The 23,242-nt window shown below is 38.9% G+C and overlaps 1 protein-coding gene across 1 annotated transcript in view; it reads right to left on the bottom strand.

The window, feature by feature from the left end:
* The window catches only part of LOC124286588 (mediator of RNA polymerase II transcription subunit 15-like), a 54,340-nt gene that overhangs the window by 8,093 nt on the left and 23,005 nt on the right, over positions 1-23,242 (bottom strand). Inside the window, 1 exon segment of the mRNA XM_046722962.1 lies at positions 13,695-13,793. Within this exon segment, the coding sequence (XP_046578918.1) occupies positions 13,695-13,793 (99 nt within the window).

The following is a 23,242-nucleotide window of genomic DNA, read 5'->3' as shown; positions in this document are numbered from 1 at the left end:
TCAGTGTGGGTCTAGACTCTCTGATTAGTGATGTGTAAATCACAGACATCGTCCTTGGGTAATTGAGATAATAATAAACTGATTGATACATGATAAATTTGGAATAGGTGCATAACCATAGCACTGTTTGAATTACCTCAATGAAATGATTGCTGATTCCCCTCTAGAAGATACCCCTGACAGGAACTACAGACAACATACGCAAGTTACCCCACAGTGCCATCAAAGTTTTCATTTCCCAGTGGGTACTGATGGAAATGTGTGATACCCACCTCCTCTACATCATCAGATCTAGTACGTTATCTCTTTCATCAACATCCTCATCTCATAACACACATGACGATGTCAATGTTTATTCCCCAGTAATGCAAATGGCTACTGGTCCATTAAAAGCCCCTTCTTTCATGTGGCAACTTAACAGATATAAAAGCACACAATCACAGCTGTTTTCACATTGTAGCAAAAGATTTCAAGTGGCATTCGCTTTGATTAAATCTCAAGACGACTCTTTCAGAGGATGAAGAAGTCAGAATATTTAATTTGGCGTTAAACGTCTGTTCCTTCAAAGTACAGGGGTTTAGTAATGTGTTTATACACCTCTGCTGGGAAAGATGTGGATGTTATTTAATACGTATCTGATCCCTGGTTAGATAACAATCGTGTAGTGCAGTGCTCATCAGCTAAGACATTCATCTCTCATACAGATGTCGCAACCATCTCACTAAACATTTCAATACAAGCGGATCATGTTCTTTGAGTGAGTTGTTTTTAATGCCACATTGAACAAAATTTCATGCATGTCTGCTTTATTAGGGAGGACTGCCTGACTGACTATAGTTTTACGCCGTTTTTAGCAATATTCCAGCAATATCACGGCGGGGGACACCAGAAATGGGCTTCACAAATTGTACCCATGTGGGGAATCGAGCCCGGGGTTTCGGCGTGACGAGCGAATGCTTTAACCACTAGGCTACCCCACCGCCCCTCATTAGGGAGGAAAGCCCAAGTAGATTCAGGTCCATGATCAAAACCATTTTGGTTAAACAGACAACCATAGAAATGGTGTTGACAGACCAACAATCAAAATTAGTCTTATTCGGAATTTATTCACACAGAATACTGGAATAAAGTTTAAGTCAAGTTTAAATTGGTCTCAATATTTCCTTTTGTCCCTTTTTCCGAGAAAATGTAGGAAAATGTTAGTTTCTGATCATAAACAAAGAAATCAGCTCAGTAAATATACTACTGGCACATTAATAAAGCTTGCTGACAAGAGACACATAAAACTGTCTATGATGTCATTGTAATACACGGGTAACATCATCTTCCATTATTTGTGGAAATGTTGATATGTACTATAGGTATATTGCAGACAAATCTGGGATTGCCTTGTGAATTTGATGGGTGAATAGTTGACAGAATCTGATTTTCTTCTTCTGAAACAGCCTTTAAAACCTACTTGAGACTGAGAGACTTGTGACATATGGCACATGATTTAATTAAATGAACAATCATTTAGGTCAGTTCTTTAAAGAGATGGCTGTTGTTTGCATGCTTTGGTTGCACTAAGGTATGTGGCGGCAGTCTGTAAATAATCGAGTTTGGACCAGACAATCCAGTGATCAACCGCATGAGCATCGATCAACGCAATTGGGGCCAACAAATGTATTTTGACTTCCCTGTCTACTTAATCCCTGAATCAGCATTGATCATTTGAAGCAGACGCAGAAACTTTCCGACAATACAGAGAGTGTATGATGAACCCATGTCACGACTCAAAGATGTAACTTAACCTAAAACCTGTACCAGTCCAATTAGTGAAAATATATAAGGAGACATCTAAAAAGTCTGAAATTCTACAAATCCTGATTATCCCTGAAAAACTCACTGAGGCCATTGCCAAGTTGAATCTAACCAGTAAACGTAACCTACCAACTGATGTTAATGTCAGGATGCAGCATTATCCAAAAGTCTGAAGCCTGAGGTCTTGTAAAATTGGTTGTCAGAAAGCTAATAAAATGTCATATGATAGCACAAAAATTTACCAGAAATAATGCCATGGGTAAAGTTCTGGCTAGCAGACAGAAAAGTCTTTGGCACTGTTTTTAATGTTGATTATTGAAGAAATATAAACACGACGATAAAAGTGTCTCAATTCTATACCCATACCATATCTATGAGCCACCCAAATGTCTGTAGCGGGTTAACAAAATGTACCTCATAGGAGTCAGTAAACCACAACCAATATAACAGCACTTTTTGCCATCATCGACCTTGAGAATATATCTACAAAACCACCACCAAAAACACAACATAATTTCATACAAGACAGGCAACACTGGAGGATTTAGGTGATCAGATGATTCCCCCTACTCCCCCTCACGTACACACGCACACACACTACTGCCATCCGCTCATCGTTGCTCCATCCATTGTTTACAGTAATTTGGGTTGAAGAGCCAACAGGCTTGAACAAAGGGGTGATGGGTTGATCATGAAATGTATAGTCATTTTCTCCCTCATTAAACAATAACTGATAACCTACATTCTGCCAGCTTATGCCATGGGGGACTTTGAAAGCAACTGAGTTTGAGTATGGAGGAGGGTGTTAAGCTGTTTTCAGGCATGTGTTCAGCTCCACAGGCAGGCCCTGTGACAACCATGATCATTACTCAGTGGAGGATATTTCTCAGTGGCTAGTCCATCCTTCAGTCTTTCCAATTAAAAAGCCCATAACAGTCAGTGATGTGGGCTTTTATAGACATATTGACATCACTTTAGGGACAATCATTTGAAATTCAGGGTGGAGGGTGGTAAACACAAAGTTGAAAAAGGAAAAAGTCTTTCCCTGAAAATTCATGAAAAGAATTTTTTTCAACAAAGCAGACTGTTAACTGGACATGAAGGATGTTCGTGAAATTTTCTTCAAGTGCTGAGTGATTAAAGTATTCTGTCTCAAGCAAAACTACCAGGTCCCTACTCCAATTCTGAATTGGTCGTCCTGTTTTAGTGACGAATGATGTCAGAAAAGTATGAAGCTTATTATATATTTCGTTACAGTAAACTATGGACATTACCACTCAAAGGGACCAGTAATTTCTCTTCATAATAAGTTCTTTATACACATCTCCATTGAAATATACAGACAGTGTCAGTTCACTGTAAGTGATCATTAATTTAACTCATACCTAAAAATTCATGTTACATAATTTACAAACTCACTCAGTACATGTCATCATTTTTAACACCGAAATAGATTCAACACAGTGAAATAGCATAGAAACAGCGTTCAAAATTATGAGATGTCCTACGATCCTGGGTCCTTGAAGACTGCACCTACAGATTCTTCAAATCTAAAGACTGTAATGTCTAAAAGTCTTACATAAGGGTTATTTCAAGATCCTATTGCTTGGTTTTCTAACGCCGCAGACAACATTATTTCAGCTATAAGTACAGAATCAAGTCTGGACCAGACAATCCAGTGAGCAATAGCATGAGCATCAATCTCCACAATTACATATGTATACGATGCCATGTGTCAGTGAGCCTGACCACCCGATCCAGTTAGTAGCCTCTTACAACAAGCATGGGTTGATGAAGACCAATTATTATTCTTCAACTAGAACCTCTTGACTTTCAGCTTAATTTCAAACTCTGTAGGGAGCTATGGGAAACACATGACAAGTATCACTGACCACGTCATAATTCTCTGTATCTCACATCCCTCTTCCACTCTGCATCTTCAATATGAAATCATTGGAATCCTCATCCAAAACAATACCTAGCTGGGATCTTCACAGTGACACTGTGAGAGACAGGTCTGCCAATCCAACACAGGCATTTCTCTAAACATAGCCTCACAAAAGCCTGATCTAGTCTATCTTCGGATTGTTTGTTTTTATTTTCCAAATAAATATACCATGGTTTATCTGTACAGCCTCCCAAAGGAGCTGTGAATGTTAAGCATGAAACGCACATGTTCCCTTCACAAGCAGGAAATCTGCTGCTAAATGCGAGACATCTGTTTGTATGTGTGTGAGTGAGGTTCAATGGAGCTTCAAACAGTACTAAATGTCATGTCAGTTTAGTGTGTGGGAACATATTGAAGTGGCACAGTTCATAACTATACATCACTTTGTTAGTTTGTTTGTTGTTTAACGCCACACTATATTTACAGCTATATGATGGCGGTCTGTAAACAATCGAGTCTGGACCAGACATTCCAGTGATTGACATCATAAGCATTGATCTATCGATCAATCGATCAATTGGGATATGATGACACGTCAACCAAGTCAGCGAGTCTGACAACCCGATCCCTGCTGTCGCCTCTTACGACAAGCATGGTATCTCAAGACCAATTCTAAGCTGGATCTTCATGGGTATATATCACCTTGACACTATGTCAGTTTGACAAGATACAACAAGACTTGCAACTAGCTGAGTAAGCAACTTTGCTTTTCTCTTCAGACAACCCAACAATATCAGTGTGCGCGTGGTGTGAGGGTTTCACACAATGTACCCATGAGGGTTTCACACAATGTACCCATGAGGGTATCACACAATGTACCCATGAGGGTATCACACAATGTACCCATGAGGGTATCACACAATGTACCCATGAGGGTATCACACAATGTACCAATGAGGGTATCACACAATGTACCCATGAGGGTATCACACAATGTACCCATGAGGGTTTCACACAATGTACCCATGAGGGTTTCACACAATGTACCCATGAGGGTTTCACACAATGTACCCATGAGGGTTTCACACAATGTACCAATGAGGGTATCACACAATGTACCCATGAGGGTTTCACACAATGTACCCAAGAGGGTTTCACACAATGTACCCATGAGGGTTTCACAAAATGTACCAATGAGGGTTTCACACAATGTACCAATGAGGGTTTCACACAATGTACCAATGAGGGTATCACACAATGTACCCATGAGGGTATCACACAATGTACCAATGAGGGTATCACACAATGTACCCATGAGGGTTTCACACAATGTACCCATGAGGGTTTCACACAATGTAACCATGTGGGTTTCAAACCTGGTACTTCAGGCCATTATGTTAACACTTGTTCTCACCACATGGCTGATATAAGGCTGATATGCTGAAGTGACATTTTAACCATCTTACTCATTAAAGTTGTGACAGAAACAAGGACAAAAGAGTGAGTGAGATAATAATTGTTTATGCTGCTTTTAGCAATATCATGCAATATCATAGCTGGGGATACCAGAAATGGGCTTTACACATTGTACCCATGTGGATATCGAACCCAGGTCATCGACATGATGAGAAAACATTTATACCACAAGACTACCCCACGACCCCTCCATGAATATAACATTCAAGGAATGACAGCAACAACAGCAAGTACCGGTACCCGGGACTGGTCTGGGGGATACCATGAGTGCTATTGTCTTAACATTTGACAGCCGAGCCAGACAGTTATCACAATACGGCATCAGGGGTGGACGGCAACCCTAGGGCAACTGGAGATACAACACTTCACCCTCAACACTTCCTTGAATCAACAAAGCACATGGAAGTGCCTTTATCTCATGACACCATCGAAACAAACTTATAAGGCTAATAAGGCTGAAAGAAAATGTTCCAAAGAAAGTTCTTAAATGCTTCACAATCCTTTGTCATATATAAAATAATTGTCAGAGACCAACCAGTCTCAATGAACTCCCATAACAGATTGTACTGGGCGTAAAAATCAAACTAATGATAACGAGAACATGAATGAATCACTGAATATAAGTTAGTTCGTCAGTGGTCAACATACAGATAACGGGAAGATTCTTGAGAGGCATTTAGAAGATGGTGAATATATAAGACGAGTATATGGATGACAACTTCTTGTTTAATGTATAACAATAAACAAAAAGTTGTCATCCATATACTAGTCTTATACAGATAACAGGAAGTTAGACTCTTCAAATATTTGTTTCTACACATTGAATAAGATCAGGTGAAAAATAACGAAATTTCAATTTCTTTATTTGTCTTTTGTCATTGAATGTTAAGTATATTGTTAGAATAACACTGCTACAAATACAAGGAAGATTAAACCTTTCAGTAAACAATACTGGTTATGCAGCACTTCAAGCAGTAACACAATTTATGATTTGTTAGCATTATTAACCGGTTTGGCTTGATCAGGATATTAATTCCTTCTGCTTCAGAAAGTCTTCAAAAAATACAACCTGACAACAAGGAATTCTATACATCATTGGGAAAATACTAATTTGATCACAGCTGTATTCACCTACATAGACTTGAACTACATGTACCGAGGTGAACGTGAGGTATGAGAGAGTCGGGACGTAGACGTGAAGGATTACTAGTCTACCCACAAGTGCCAGAAAGGTAGTTATTTTGATCACCACAGGGAAGTTATGATGATTGCATGTGTCATTATTGTATCTAGTTGTCATAGTTACACATATGTGAAGGGATGAGCAAAAGTGCTGCAGTCTGGAAAAGTGTTACATATTAAACCTGGAATTCGTTAGAGAAAAATCTAGGATTAGTAGGGTCGTTTCAGGTTGTTGGTTGGTTAAAGGTAAATGATCCAGCTCTATGACGGTGGTCTGTATATAATCAACTCTGAACCACATCATCCAGTGACTGACTTCATGATCACTCATCCATGGAGCTGGGATTGGTTGCTGAAATTCAGGATATTTCTGGAATATTTACAAAGAATTCACATCATGAGGATCTCCTTCGGGTGTTTAGGAAACCCTCATATTATCAATTTAGCATAAATACTCTAGACAATGACAACCAATGATTTAAACAAGAACCAATCTGAAACCCTGTGAAACTAGTGTCAGGCAGTGTAGTGTAGATCTCTTCGGAGTCCACTGTCAGTCATCAGAGCTGTTGAGTGAGTATGGTTTCACTTCACTTTTAGCAATATTCCAACAATATCACGGCAGGGTATGCCTGAAATGGCCTTCACATTGTACCCATGTGGGGAATCAAACCCGGGTCTTCAGCGTACAAGCGAATGCCTTAATCACTAGGCTACACCACAACCCTATCCGATGAGAGCTGCTATCTCACCAGTGTTATTGTTACTGATTACTGATGAGAATCAAAGAGCCCCGATTCTATAAAATCAAAGAGTCCTCCTATTTCTCAAAATGTTAATATTATTAATGATGGAAGCCAAAAACGTTAAAGGAGAATCCGAACAAAACTTTTGATATATTGTAAAGGGTATTCTAAAAGTCACCTTCCGTGATTAATATTGAACAAAAAGTTTGTAAAATAGCAATAAAACCACACAAAACGTACTCGTATTTCCGCCTTTCATGGAAACACCTAACAGTTAATGAGCAGAGGGGGTATCACATGACATGACGTCATAAGTGCCTGTTGCTGATGGCTGCCTCTTTGATTTTACCTCACAACTTAACAGTGTCCATGGATTCTGAAGCAGTAAAAGGCGTTCCTGATAACATTTCTGAAATGGATGTTAGACCGTATGAATACGATCCGATTTTACATCTTGCAAAACAAGCTTCCAGTGAAGATGAAAAAGAAGAATCAAGTGAAACAGAGGCACCGCTTGAGTTCAAAATAAATTTAAAAATGTACCATATCATTTAACAAGACTCCAGTGTAATTTTTGTAGCACATAATTTCTATTTTCCCCCGTCTGAAGCATAATTATTGTGTTTTCAAATCCCAGACACCCTACAGTCACCCATTTGACACAAAAGGAACTGCAATCACATTGCAAAAAATATAATTAATAGGGACTGGTCATATACTTATAGAAGTGGGTTTGCTGGTTGGAACTGTATCACATTTTGATGTAAAATAGTATTTATTTTGTTGAAAAAAAATTAGGATCCTAGTTCTTATTAATAACGTATCAAGTCTCCACACAAAATCCCAGCCTGGTCGAGCAGAGATAATATTTACGAAAACTGGTGAATCATAAAATACTTGTCAGGGCAATGTATGTTTCCCCAGTGTTTGCTTATGGAAATAGTTATGGTACTCGGCCATAGCCTTAGAATGGCATCTTTTCAGCCAATGTGAACACAGAACAACTTTCACGGCACACACTGCTGACAAATAGTGAGTCTGGTGCCGACATGCGTAATTGGACAAAATGGAAAAAGACTGACTGACTGACTGAGTTTGGTTTTACGCCGCTTTCAGCTATATTCCAGCAACATCACGGCGGGGGACACCAGAAATGGGCTTCACATATTGTACCCATGTGGGGATTCGAACCAATCTTCGGGCGTGACGAGCCAACGCTTTAACCACTAGGCTACCCCACCGCCCCAAATGGAAAAAGATGAAAGCAACATGTACTTCATGATTTGCCATTGTATTCGGCAATGTTTCGGGTAGACTGCAGCATTTAGGGCTCCAAACCGAAAAGAACGCCATAGCGAAACATTTTCAAGCTCATATGAAATCTCTTACTGATTTTGATAATATATATCTCATGGGTACCAGTGGAACTGCCCCAGCTACAAAATGCCCCAGAAAATTTGGTCATTCATTCTAATTTGGTCAATTTTTTTTAAAATGATTAAATATATGCCATAAATGCATTGTTTTTGTCAACTTTGATATTATGTTCTTCATATAAAAGTTATTAGGAAGTAATATTTCTGATAAATATTCCATTAGTAAACTCATAACTATGTATATACTTATATATGAAGAACATAATATCAAAGTTGACAAAACTATGCATTTATGGCCTATATTTAATCATTTTAAATAAACTGGGGCATTTTAACCACCCCCTGGGGCAATTTGACCAAAACTCCGGGGCAATTTGCAGCGGGGGCAATTGGACTGGCAATCGTACTTGATTTAATTTATGTTAAAAATACCACTGACAGTAAGCTGTAACAGGGAATGATGGGAGTATAAATGAATCTCATGGGTAATTCTTCCTTCTTCAGCCTAGCTTGGGGATTTTGTATGCTCATGTGTGCTTGTCTCTTTCATATGCGTCTGACTCGGAATGATCGGAGCATTTCTCCTGCCTAATTATAAGTCTGTCTCTTTACTTGGAAAACGGAAGAAATGGTGGCTTTCCATTGTTTGATGATTCCGTGCATCCCCAGGCAATAGAATACACCATCATACCATTTACAAAAACAACAGAAACAGCACAATTTGTACTACTGTAGCACTTGGTCTTTGGCAATATGGCGGACTCCAGGCACATTTGATGTCACGAGCGGAAAGGTCACATGGGTTCCAGCGAAATATGCATAATGGCCAAAGCTGAGATTTACAGAAACTGTTTTCGCGATTAAAACATAATTATACATAATTTTTAATTGAAAATTTGGGAATATGTTTCTGATGACTTTATCTTTCACCCAGCAAATTATTGCAATTCACTCGTATTCTCCTTTAAGTAATATTCACTTACTCACTCACTCATTACGATACACCTCTATCAAATTTGATGCAGCTCCCAGCTCTATAAGATGCAGCAATAAGACTCGACTGTAACTAATAACCCACAAGACACAAACAGGATGCAATATATCCCTGCTTTCTACCCTCTCCCTTGTTACACATGCTGTGTCTCAACCGATACCACTGCTGGTATTATGAAACAGATTCTCCTTAAAGGAAGACTAAACAGCACAGTATAAAGGTCCTAGGTCGTGATGTTATGAAAGCTAAGTGTGTAATTGGAACATTGCCCTTGTGTAAATTTGTACTTTCAGATTTTCACCCCAAAATTAGAATAAGCTTGCGAAAAATTATTTCAATTTACTTGAGAGAAATCTTTGGCTTAATTAAATCCCCACTGTAATATGAATGATCTGCATGATTCAAGATAAAAGGAATATATAATTGAAGATATCAGGAAATACCTTTAACTTACTCTTGCATATTAAAACAAATTCCTGGCATCAGTTCGGCTCCATGTTATTGCTGATGGTGCGAGATAAGAACACTGCCTAGCCTGTATCCAGGGGGTCATCCCCCAACATTTACACCCACCTGCTTAAAGATCACATATTATGGAGTGTTTTTATAACATTTCTAGCGCCCCAAAGACTAGGGACTAAACATGCTATAGTTTATGATATAAAACACAGATGGCAGGTTGCATGTTTTGTCAAACAGGTGGTGGTGGGTGTGGTGTGTGCGATGTGAGTGTGGGTGGTGGTGTGAGTGTGGGTGGGGTTGTGGGGTGTGGGTGTGGGTGTGGTGTGGGTGTGGGTGTGGGGGTGGGGGGTGGGGTGTTGGTGTGGGTGTGGGTGAGCTGAGCGTGTTTGTGAATGTGGGTGTGGGGTGTGGGGTGTGGGTGCAGGGTGTGGAGCATGTGTGGGGGTGGTATAGGGGTGGGGGTGGGGGGTATTTATGGATGTTAAATTCTGTATTAAGAGGAACATGACATTTCAGAGTATATTCTTACTCTTTCATCATGTGAATGAAAGCTAGGATCTTGATTGTTTATTGGTTAATGTAGATAATCGAGTCTGGAACAGACAATTCAGTATTCAACAGCATGAGCATGATCTATGGCATACGATGACATGTGTCGCCTCTTACGACAAACATGGGTTGCTGAAGATAAATTCTAACCCGGATCTACACAGGCTGAAACCTTGGAAGCAGAGAGCTTATATTTGTATGTGAGAACAAAAAGCTAACAAAGGTGGATACTAAACAAAGGCAGACAGTAATTAACAACACAGGAAGGTACAAGAGGCCAGAGACATCAGGAGAGTCCAACCGCACATGAACCAAGACCAAGGAACATATCTTCCGAGCTCCATCCAGCTGGCTTCCATGTCTATCGGTATCATCAGTCAGTGACTAATTACCTCCCTTGCCCTCCTTTTACCAATCAGTGCTATTACCAACAGGCACTAATTTGCACCTGGATTTACTCCTGGCTTCCATTTTCCATTGCTTTCATGTTTTGAAATTTTTAGGAATTTTTTTACGAAATATTAATTTTATCATCGCATCTTAAAGATGGATCACTCAAACACTCTCACTTCTGATTGGTGAGACAAAAACGACAACTGCTTTTCTTTTTTCTTTTTCACATTTATATTTCTGAGTCAATGGATATGTTAACCATACATACAATTCTATTTCCGTTTCACTTATACTTCAACATTTTTCTCTTGGAAAAGCCACATAAAAGCTTTTGGCACAAGACACCTCAAAGAACTAGGGCTCCAGTAAATGGAAAATACAGTCCAAGAATATGTAACATCTGTCTGTTGATTAACTGTAGGGTGTTGTTTTTTGGTCTCCTTTTAGTTTACTTTGGCATAGAACCATGTGCACTCATTCACTCATTTAGACCAGGCCTCTCCTTGACAAAGGCAACAACATCAATCTAAGGGCTACAACTCTTAACTTCATCCTATGTCTAATCACTGTGTCCAACACCCATCTCCTCAAGCATCATAACCACAAACCAACTATTCCAGTCATTTGACCGGTACCTTGCAGGCAGAATAGCAAAGCACTTATGTGTAATATTCCAATTTACCCAATCCCATCTCTGGAGCATTTTGTAATGTCAAAGATTATTGACTTTAGAGAATATTCTTCCATAGATATCTACCAAATGGCTGTTAGCAATTGTTTTGGCACATGTCATGAAAAGGTGAAAAGTCAAGGGTTACGAAAACTCATAATAGAGTTTGTGGTTACATTTTCTCAAAAGTATTACTGTGTTTATCATTGAACTAGATAAATAACTGGAGGCTGGTAGTGGTCATTAAATGTCAGAGGTAAGGCTTCATGGACGAATAGTGGAGGGTATGGGGTAGCATTTACCCGGTACTTATAGACACAGATCCCTCCTCCACCAGTCATTCTGGCACAACTTCAACAGTGGTGTCCCCAATATTGCTGGACCTATCCCAACTCCCTATCCCATCAGCCAGTCAGGTGCCCATCATATCCCTCCTTCACTAATCCACCACCCACAGTTCCCACAACACACACATCCAACAACTCCCACCCCACCTTCCTGGCCTACACATCAACAGTGGGTCAAACAAGCACAAGCACCACCCTCCCTCCCCAACAACACACACACCCTCCCACCCCACCTTCCTGGCCTACATCAACAGTGGGTCAAACAAACCCCTTGAAACAAGAAACAGCAGCAGACATGTGCTACTTCAGCTCAACTATTTCCAATTTGTTTACAGGCAAAATAACTGTGCTTTCTTTGTGAATGTCAGAGAGGAGGGTGGTGTTAAATATAGCTGTACCTGTTCACAGGAGCATGTGTTCCTGGAGAGACAGCTGGCCATAGCAGGAAGGGGGAGCTCTGGTTACTACTACAAACTTAATACATTCAACGGTGTCAAGTCACTTAACACAGGAATGTCAGGAGTCATTGAAGATCCATGCTTTTTGTCATACAGAGGCTAAAAAGCTGACTGTTTGAATTTCTGCAAACCTTTTGTGCCATAAAATTAAACCAGAGTAATAAACTTATTAGGTCTGTTAGTTTCCTGTGTGAGAGAAGAAAAACAGACCTCATTGAGAACTCCTGGTGCTTCCTATCAGTAGGAAGACAATAAATATTGCTCACTGTACACCAATAACTATCACAGAACAAACAAAATTGCCAAAAAGTGTGGTATTTTTAACTTTACACCAATAATTATCACAAAATAAAGAAAATTGCCAAAAAATGTGGAATTTTTACCTTTACACCCATAACTATGACAGAATAAACAAAACTGCTGTAAGTGTTGTATTTTTAACTTTAAGACTAGAACAGTCTCCACTGTTTCATTGAAGAGTCTAACCTACATTTTGTGATAATAGAAGAAATAATCCTGCATTTCAATAGAAATATATTTTTCCGGTCAGTATTTACTTTTTAGTTAGAAGGCTCAAGAGCTATTTCTTTTGGCATATCAGTTCATAACACATTTTGTTAATATGGACAAAGTAAATTGCTAAAGAAAGATAAAATTGATCTACAAATTTACATGAATCTCTATTAGAATAAGTCTAGCTGGAAATATTACCCTGAACAATGAAAATTGCAGAATCTTTGCATGATTCACACACTCTCTCTTGGCTATGTATTTGTAAAAAACAATTTCAAAATTCAAATTTCAAGAGAATCAAAATGAAAATTCAAAATATCACCAGGAACATTTCTCACAAATGAAACTCCATAACACCAACAGCAGTGTCTTGCAATAAAGGCTCCCAAGGTATTTGTCATAACAGGTTTTTAGGCTCAAAACAAGTTACAGTAGAATACTTTTATAACGAACACGGATATAACGAACTGTTTTAAAATAAATCTTATATTATCAAAAAAAGTGAATAGCGAACTACGGATATAACGAACTAATTTCAGTGGTCCCTTGGAGTTCGTTATAAAGGTATTTTACTGTAGTATGTTTCACTTAATATGTCCTGCTCAAGAATGAGAGAAAAAAGTTATCCTTTCACGTATTTCCTGATGATAAGATATGAAGGGATGAATGGTGATTGGTTGCCTGTGTTACCATAGAGACTTGTGGATTTTAACTTATTTTTTTACACTGATATTTTGGTGCAGTATGCAAGTACCTGCAGTATGCAAAATGCCTTTTGTGGGGTTTTTTTCAGCTTTACACATGAGTATTTGATGATAGGAAAAGGTAATGACTCACCATAGCCCTCGGAGCTGGTGTTGCATTGTGGGCTGGACATCGGGTAGTTGCCTGGGATCATCACAGAGATCGGGGGCACACTTGGCAGGGACTTGTCATCTGTAATATTAGAGATACTGAGTCACTTGTACAGAGTGGATGGCTGGTTGAATGGGTGATCAATATTCAAGCTATATTACGGTGTCCGTAAATGTCTAATTCTGCATCCTGCAAACGACAGCCTGAACAAGGGTGAAGGAAATGTTTGATGATTGAACGACCACACTGCTAGTGACGACATATACGTTAAAACAGAAATACAACCAGTAATTGCTGAAGATTTACACGAAGAAGGACATGAGTCACAGTTCAAGACAAATTCCACAACAAATGTATCCCAATGATGACCAAAAAATGCTTGAATCCCTCAAATGAAAATGGCCTCACAAAAATCTCCATACTTGTCTATTTACAAATATTAAATTCATAATACTAAGATTCTTCTTAAATGACTCAGACAACACAAACAAAACTTTCCCACACAAATCAATCTCTGCATGCACTTAACCCCACTGGGAGTAAACATTTGGCAGCCATTACCACAACAGGGGAGGTAACTGTCCCAATTTGTTCCCCAACCCAACCCCTTGCACGCCAAGTTCAATACATTTCTCCACCAACATAATGATAGCATATACATCAATGTCAACATTTGCTCCTGAAAGATAATTTACTTCCTGCAGATTGTGGCTCAATGCAACTAAAGTGCCAGTAGTGTTTATTAGCTGGAAACCATCTTTTTATTTCTTGGCATGCAGCTGAAATGATATCGGTAATGAAGACATATGATACAAACAGCCTTCAGAACGTGTTCCTGCACGATGGTTTATGGTAATACATAGCAGAGTTGGAATGTATATCTATATCTGTTCACTTCTGCACTTTGCGTTATATGTAAATGGTGGCAGAGCCGTAGCCTAGTGGATGAAGTGTTAGCTGAAGTCATGCTGAAGTCATGGGTTCAATTCCCCATATGGTTACAATGTACTGGTGATTATTTTGGTGTTCCTTGCCATGCTATTCTGGAATAGTGCTTAAAGCATCATTACGATGCTTACTTTTTCACACACTCACTCAATATCACTTCTTTGAGAGGCATTTAGAAGTTAGAGCAGTAAGGAAGAATAACAATATCTGGATGAACAACTTCTCTATTGCATTGAGAGCAACGTTTCAGTGTGGGTTCTAACACCTCACTCAATATCAACATATATACTGAGAGAAATAAATAAAGGATCACAGGAAAATTCAAGCGTTCCTTTATTATTTCCCAGTTTTCATCACAGAAACCACAGCGCTATTCAAAGCTGGTGATGAAAACTGGAAAATATTAAAGGAATGCTTGAATTTTCTTGTGATCCTTTATTTCTTTCTCTCAGTATATATTCCTTGAAAGAAATTACAGAACACCGGATTCTTTACTTCACAGTGAATATCATATAACAGGTTCCTTTAGTAATATGAAAAAATCAATCGTTCTCTTTAGCTATTTATTGGCATATCATTCCAGGGTGAATCACATGAACAAGTGGTCCATACCATGAAGTAACTTTATTGGAATGATTTATACCCAAACTAGCAATATTCTAGCCATATTTTGGATTATTTGTTTGTTATTCAATGACAGCACTAAGCAAGAGTCCAGCTATATGTCGTGCTATATCCTGTAAGGCTGAGAGTTATCAAGTCTTTGACATGTATATTCGACTGTTATATTGGCACCATTTACAGCCTAAACCATATGAGTGAGTGGGTATGGTTTTATGCCACTATTAGCAATATTCCAGCAATATCACGGCGAGGGACACCAGAAATAGGCTTCACACATTGTGCCCATGTGGGGAATCGAACCCGGATCTTCGGCGTGACGAACCAACGCTTTAACCACTAGGCTACCCCACCGCCCCTCCACTAATATCACGACAGGGGACATCAGAAAAGTGCTTCACACATTGCATCCATGTAGGGAATCGAACCTACCCCCCTAAACCATTCAATAAATGGTAAATACCGGTAGCTTTAAGCACTGTTTTCATTGACTCATACAAAATTAGAAATATTCCAGCTGTATCTTGGAAGACAGGTCTGCAACATGTATATTGGACTGGGATATTGACAAGTTATTTCAGAATGAACCATATAAACAAATGGTCAATAGTATGAAGCAATGTTTCAATGAGTTTATACCATAAGCAGAACATTACAGATATATCTTCAATCAATCAATCTTTATTTTCTTTGTAGTGGAGGCTTATATCTTAGATGTCAGCTATCAAGTCTGAGACAAACAAACCAAATTGCAATGAAAACACAAAACCAACAAGGTCAAGTTCTCTGAGCATGTGATAATCACTCATCATTAGTTACAATAATTATTCAGTGCTGTTCAGAAATTAGTCTAAGTAAACTTAGGCTCAGTATTATTTGTTACACTGCAATACTGAGTCTAACAAAACCTAGTAGAAGGTCGCATCAGATAATCTTTTGGACTGACCAATCAGAACACAGCTTACCAAATCGCGAAAGTTAACATTCGCACATACCGTTTGAACCTCTACCTAAAAAACTCAAACGATTCCGAATGCTATTTTTGGCACGATCGCTTCCGAGTGATACACGCAATGAGTAAGCAGTCGCTGGAAATAGCGTTTTAGTCAATATTCAAGGATGTCATCTTGCGAAAATATAAGCAAATAGTAACCATGTTACTAGAAACCCATAAGCGTATATACTGCAGGTCAAATATCTGTGTTTTATGTGGATTTTCGTTTGTTGATAGATCAGTGTCAGCGATCTGGGAAGAGAAAATCAAAAACCGTTTTTGTAAGTCCCGCCGAACCCTAACAAGTAGTCGTTGTCGGATTGGTTAAATCCGTTCAGCCATCTTGCGTTTGATTGGATGGTCATAGGTCGCTCAAAGGGAAGCTGACACGACCTTTTACTAGTTTTGTTAGACTCAGTATAGCAGTGTAACTGGTTCAAAAATCCACAAATCGGGGGAGTTGATTCTGTTTCCTGCGGCATGATTAACTAAAAGTTTCGCAAATATAGAAACAACAGAGGTTGCCCTACAATGTAATTAGAGTGACCTCCTTTTCCCAATATGATCCATGAATAGGGTGATTTTGTCATTTGAGCTAAGGCAATGACTTAGAAGACAAAATAGATTCACGATTTTCTGTAAATGAGAAATTATACATCAAACATAACATGGTTTAAGTCGTTGAATTCACTGAATCCGGAATTCCCTTTGGGAATCAACATATGTAAACAATCCAACAATGTAATGATTGATATATAATTTCTCTTTAAATTTGCATAATGATAAAGTTTTCCTTGTTCAAAGTGCAAATCAGAAATGCAAGAAAGTTCCTGCCTCAGAATCCTCTGACATAACAATACCATGATGTTGTCACATTAGTTTCAAAACCAATTACCTTGTGAATCAATTACACTACTCATTTTCTATCAGAATACTAATTGCCACAGAACTTGAAGAAAATCAATGTCCCAAAAAGCACACAAAATATATAAAAAAAATCACTAACAGAAAACAGAACCCATACTGTGAGAACAGCAAGCTGGCAATGAACCCACTGTGCTAAACCTGATCCAGTACAGTAGCTGCCATATTGAATGAGGCCCATCTGTACAAACAAGAGGAATCCTGCAAGCAGCACCAACACTATTTACCAGACCTATAGGGAAGACATGCAACACAATACCCAAGCCATGACTCAGTGTTTCCTGGGTGGTAAGATCATTAGATACTGAAGCAATTTCTTACCAGTTAGTGTTTTTATATTGGCATCACGCACAGACTAACTGGGTACAGTATACCGTACAACCAGAAATATGATTCACCCAGATGGTAATAATCCTGGTTATAGCACAGCAAGCGTTATAGCTGCCCTGCCAGAATTACAATTACTACACTGTGTGTAGGATTCCAAAATGGCAAAAGTCAATTAGTGTAATACCAATACTTCGGTTGTATACTCCAAGGGGAGTTGAGAATGATAATTGGAAAGCATGCAATCCACTGGTCAGGAAATAATAAACTGCATTTGGGCAGATATTACTATCTGGATAATAATAAGGCCATTTATATAACGCTAAACTCCATGTGAGACAGGCATGCTCTAAGCGCAAAGAACATGATGGACATTATTACCCCAGGCATGAGGCTCTAGAAGGTTAATACTAGGGGTGGGTATTGCAGAGAATTTTCATATTGCGATATATTGCGATCAGAAAGCATGTATTGCGATATGTATTGCAATATATTGCATGAAGTATTTTTATACAAAAACTACTTATAATCGAGTTACTTCTTGATTTATTAAGCAAAAACACAACAAAATCACTAGGCTTGATTAAGCTTTAATAACAACTTTTAATCATGATAAAATAAAAATGTGAATAATATTTGGCACAAATGAAACAAGGACAAGTCAAAATACCGGTTTTCGATCAGCGTATCGCAATACGTATCGTTTTCATGTCTGAACCGGTAAATACCGGTAAACCGGTTATATTGCCCATCCCTAGTTAATACTCATATAATTTCGTGCTTTCAAGTTTACACAGATTCCCGTACGTTGGTTGGTTGAGAGAGCGGTCATGTGATCTAAATTTCAAGGTTCATTACTCTTGAACCCCTCTAATCGTTCATACTTGTGTAAACACCGTTCATACGTGTGTGAACGTTTTTCGCTTCGGTTTCAAGGACCCCCAATAATTGGTGATACCAATTTCGCGAACGAACCTGTTTCAAGTCACCCCAAGTTTGGCAATGTCACTACCAAACGGATTGCCGAACATTGTTCCTTTTCACAGGAGTTTAATGTCTCGCAGTTTGCGGGTTCATCCGGGCGTTTTTCTGCCCCGAGGTCTGTTTAACAACTGCTCAATAAATTTCACAATAAACAATCACAAATAAATAGAATACAACAAGATCTGTTTCCTATTCGCCACGCCGCGACAACTTCAAGTCGGTCAGTGTATTATTACGCTGTCAAACAAGGTATTTACAAGTGAAAAGGTACAATGCCAGTTTGTTAAAATGGTATTGTTATTGCTTCTGATATTTGTTTCTGTTTGATACTGTTATTGATTATACTTATTAAAGCAGTTTCAAAGATCGAATACTTTGAGAACTATTTCTTCAAGGGTTGGGATACATGTGTAAAAGAAAACCGCTGTGTATACAAACATCGCTGCAATACGCACGTTCTTGAAGCTTAATGGCATTACAACATTTTACAGGTATTAAAACACACTAAACAATGATCATCTACAAGTGGGTGGAAAACGTATGTGTATACTTCAAATTGCGAAATTATAAGAATTGAATGTCAGTTTGTGTGTTTTGCACTGAAAAATGAACGATGTCAGCGTTGTTCAAACTTCGTGGCGTGAACTCGCCAGAACTCGCCGCTCACACGAAGTTTGAACACCGCTTTGACATCGTTCATTTTTCAGTGCAAACACACAAACTGACATTCAATTCTTAAATGACTTATACCACTTGGTACCCATTTACTGCTGGGTGAACAGAGGCAATTTTGAACAAACTCACTCACCTAAGGTGAGACCACATGTGTCACATGTGCTTCATTGTTGGGCAGGACAGAATTCCTAGAAATTCTCAGGAGTCCAGCTGCCAAACATGGTCACCAATCCAAGGTTGGGTGGTTGGTTGGTTAGCACTGCACTTAGCAATTTGTGACCTGGGCCAAGATTTTCAAATCTCTCTTAGCACTAAGATAGTCGTAAGCTCATACATTAGCATTAACTTACGTAAGTGAGTGAGTTTAGTTTTACACCGCACTCAGCAATATTCCAGCTACATGGCAGCGGCTGTAAATAATCGAGACCAGACAATCCAGTGATCAACAGCATGAGCATCTATCTGCGCAATTGGGAACCGATGACATGTGTCAACCAAGCCAGCAAGCCTGACCACCCGATCCCATTAGTCGCCTCTTACGACAAGCATGGGTTACTGAAGGTTCATTCTAACCCGGACCTTCACGGGTCATTAACTTACGACTATCTTAGCGCTTAGCGCTATCTTAGAGCCTCGAAAATCTAGGCCCTGGGCTCTATGCACCACCATGCGAGTATACATATAAGTGAGTGAGTGAGTGAGTGACCTTTTAGCAATTTCATGGCAATTTCCAGCAATATCACGATGATGATGATGATGATGAGAAGCATCTGTTTGAAGTTGTAGATGCACTAATTGTTGCATAAAGTTAAAGTTTACTATGCTATCTGTAGGATTCCGAACTGACAGAAGTCAGTTAGTATACTGTCATAAGAAGAAGCTGCACCTATTTGAAGTTACTTTTGAACAGACTGATGTTTAATGCACATTAAGTCAACACTAATGCTGGTGTAGAAATGACACAGATATCTTGATTTATGTACCAACCTAAATATTTAACCGACATGTTAACTGGGTGATAAATGACATAAGGAGTAGTTAGACAAGACCAAACAGTTGGTAGAATCATCACTGCCCCATAAATATTCTACAAAATTCTTACACATCTGTGATACTGACTAGTCACATAACTGCACCCAAACACAAAATTTCAAATATGACTGCTTCACTAGCGGAAAAGGAATCAAGAACCCTGTCAGTGTTTCTCATCCATGGATGCAGTTGGTGACATATCCGCACTCAGCAATATTCCAGTTCTATGCCGGCTTTTATGGTCTGAAGTTATCGCAACATGATGCAAGGGAAGTAACTCCTCTCGTAGTCAGAATTTAGTGAAACAGGCAAAGTCATGTCCTCAACAAGGTGTAGTTCAAATCCATAGGAAGTTATTTCAATTTATTTTTGGAATTATTAATGTAAATGACAGTGTGAACTGTATAAATATGTATAATGCTCACCCTGATGTGTATGCTTGTATTATGAACACAAAAATACACTGGTGTCAATTCTCAACAACATATATAATACAACAACCAGTTTTAATCATTCACCAAAACAGATGCCACGGGGTAAAACAAAAATAACTTTATTGAAATATCCTTATAATCGAAGGCAAACACATTTCTTACACTTTATTTAAAACTAGGCATTATGATCACATGACAATACTTGATATGACTTAGCATTACACCACTGCCACAGGCTTATTAGCATATCACATGACAACACTTGACATGACTTAGCATTATACCACTGCCACAGACAGTTAGCATATCACATTATAATACTTGGTATGACTTAGCATTACACCACTGCCACGGGCTAATTAACATATCACATGACAATACTTGACATGACTTAGCATTACACCACTGCCACAGGATAATTAGCATATCACATGACAATACTTGACATGACTAAGCATTACACCACTGCAACAGACAATTAGTATATCACATGACCATACTTGACATGACTTAGCATTACACCACTGCCACAGACAATTAGCATATCACATTACAATACTTGATATGACTTAGATATGACTGCCAGCATTACATTGACATGACACACTGCCACATTACACCACTGCCAAGTATATCACATGACAATACTTGACATGACTTAGCATTACACCACTGCCACGGGCTAATTAGCATATCACATGACAATACTTGACATGACTAAGCATTATACCACTGCCATGGGCTAATTAGCATATCACATGACAATACTTGACATGACTAAGCATTATACCACTGCCATGGGCTAATTAGCATATCACATGACAATATACCACTGCCATGGGCTACATGACTGCCTGACATGATTAAGCATTTACACCACTGCCATGGGCTAATTAGCATATCACATGACAATACTTGACATGACTAAGCATTATACCACTGCCATGGGCTAATTAGCATATCACATGATAATACTTGACATGACTTAGCATTACACCACTGCCACGGGCTAATTAGCATATCACATGACAATACTTGACATGACAATACTTGACATGACTGACTTAGCATTACACAATAATCACTGCCAAGCATTACACCACTGCTAATTAGCATATCACATGATAATACTTTAGCATGACATGACTAAGCATTATACCACTGCCATGGGCTACATTAGCATATCACATGATAATACTTGACATGACTAAGCATTATACCACTGCCATGGGCTATTTAGCATATCACATGATAATACTTGACATGACTTAGCATTACACCACTGCGACGGGCCAATTAGCATATCACATGATAATACTTGACATGACTTAGCATTACACCACTGCCATGGGCTATTTAGCATATCACATGATAATACTTGACATGATGACTTAGCATTACACCACTGCCATGGGCTAATTAATGACTTATATCACATGACAATACTTGACATGACATGACTTAGCATTATACCACTGCCATGGGCTAATTAGCATATCACATGATAATACTTGACATGACTTAGCATTACACCACTGCCATGGGCTAATTAGCATATCACATGATAATACTTGACATGACTTAGCATTACACCACTGCCATGGGCTAATTAGCATATCACATGACCATGCAATACTTGACATGACTTAGCATTACACCACTGCCATGGGCTAATTAGCATATCACATGACAATACTTGACATGACTAAGACCACTGCCATGACTTAGCATTACACCACTGCCATCATATGGGCTAATTAGCATATCACATGATAATACTTGACTTAGCATTACACCACTGACTTAGCATTACACCACTGCCATGGGCTAATTAGCATATCACATGACCATGACCTGCACACTGAGCATATCACATGACAATACTTGACATGACTAAGCATTATACCACTGCCATGGGCTAATTAGCATATCACATGATAATACTGACATGATGACTAAGCATTACACCACTGCCATGGGCTAATTAGCATATCACATGATAATGCCACTGACATGATGACTGACTAAGCATTACACCACTGCCATGGGCTAATTAGCATATCACATGACATGACTATTATACCACTGCCACTTAGACATGACTTAGCATTACACCACTGCCACGGGCTAATTAGCATATCACATGACCACTGACTGCCACTTGCATGACTTAGCATTACACCACTGCCATGGGCTAATTAGCATATCACATGACCATGCCTGACATGATGACTTAGCATTACACCACTGCCATGGGCTAATTAGCATATCACATGACCATGCCTGACATGATGACTTAGCATTATACCACTGCCATGGGCTAATTAGTATATCAAATGACCATGCCTGACATGATGACTTAGCATTACACCACTGCCATGGGCTAAATAGTATATCACATGACAATACTTGACATGACTTAGCATTACACCACTGCCATGGGCTAATTAGTATATCACATGACCATGCCTGACATGATGACTTAGCATTACACCACTGCCATGGGCTAATTAGCATATCATATGACCATGCCTGACATGATGACTTAGCATTACACCACTGCCATGGGCTAATTAGTATATCACATGACA

Source organism: Haliotis rubra, unplaced genomic scaffold (assembly GCF_003918875.1).
Source record: "Haliotis rubra isolate DU_JTF1 unplaced genomic scaffold, ASM391887v1 Scf387, whole genome shotgun sequence".
NCBI classification, from domain to species: domain Eukaryota; kingdom Metazoa; phylum Mollusca; class Gastropoda; order Lepetellida; family Haliotidae; genus Haliotis; species Haliotis rubra.
The sequence above is the reverse complement of the archived record's forward strand: the minus strand, read 5'-3'. Positions and strand labels throughout refer to the sequence as shown.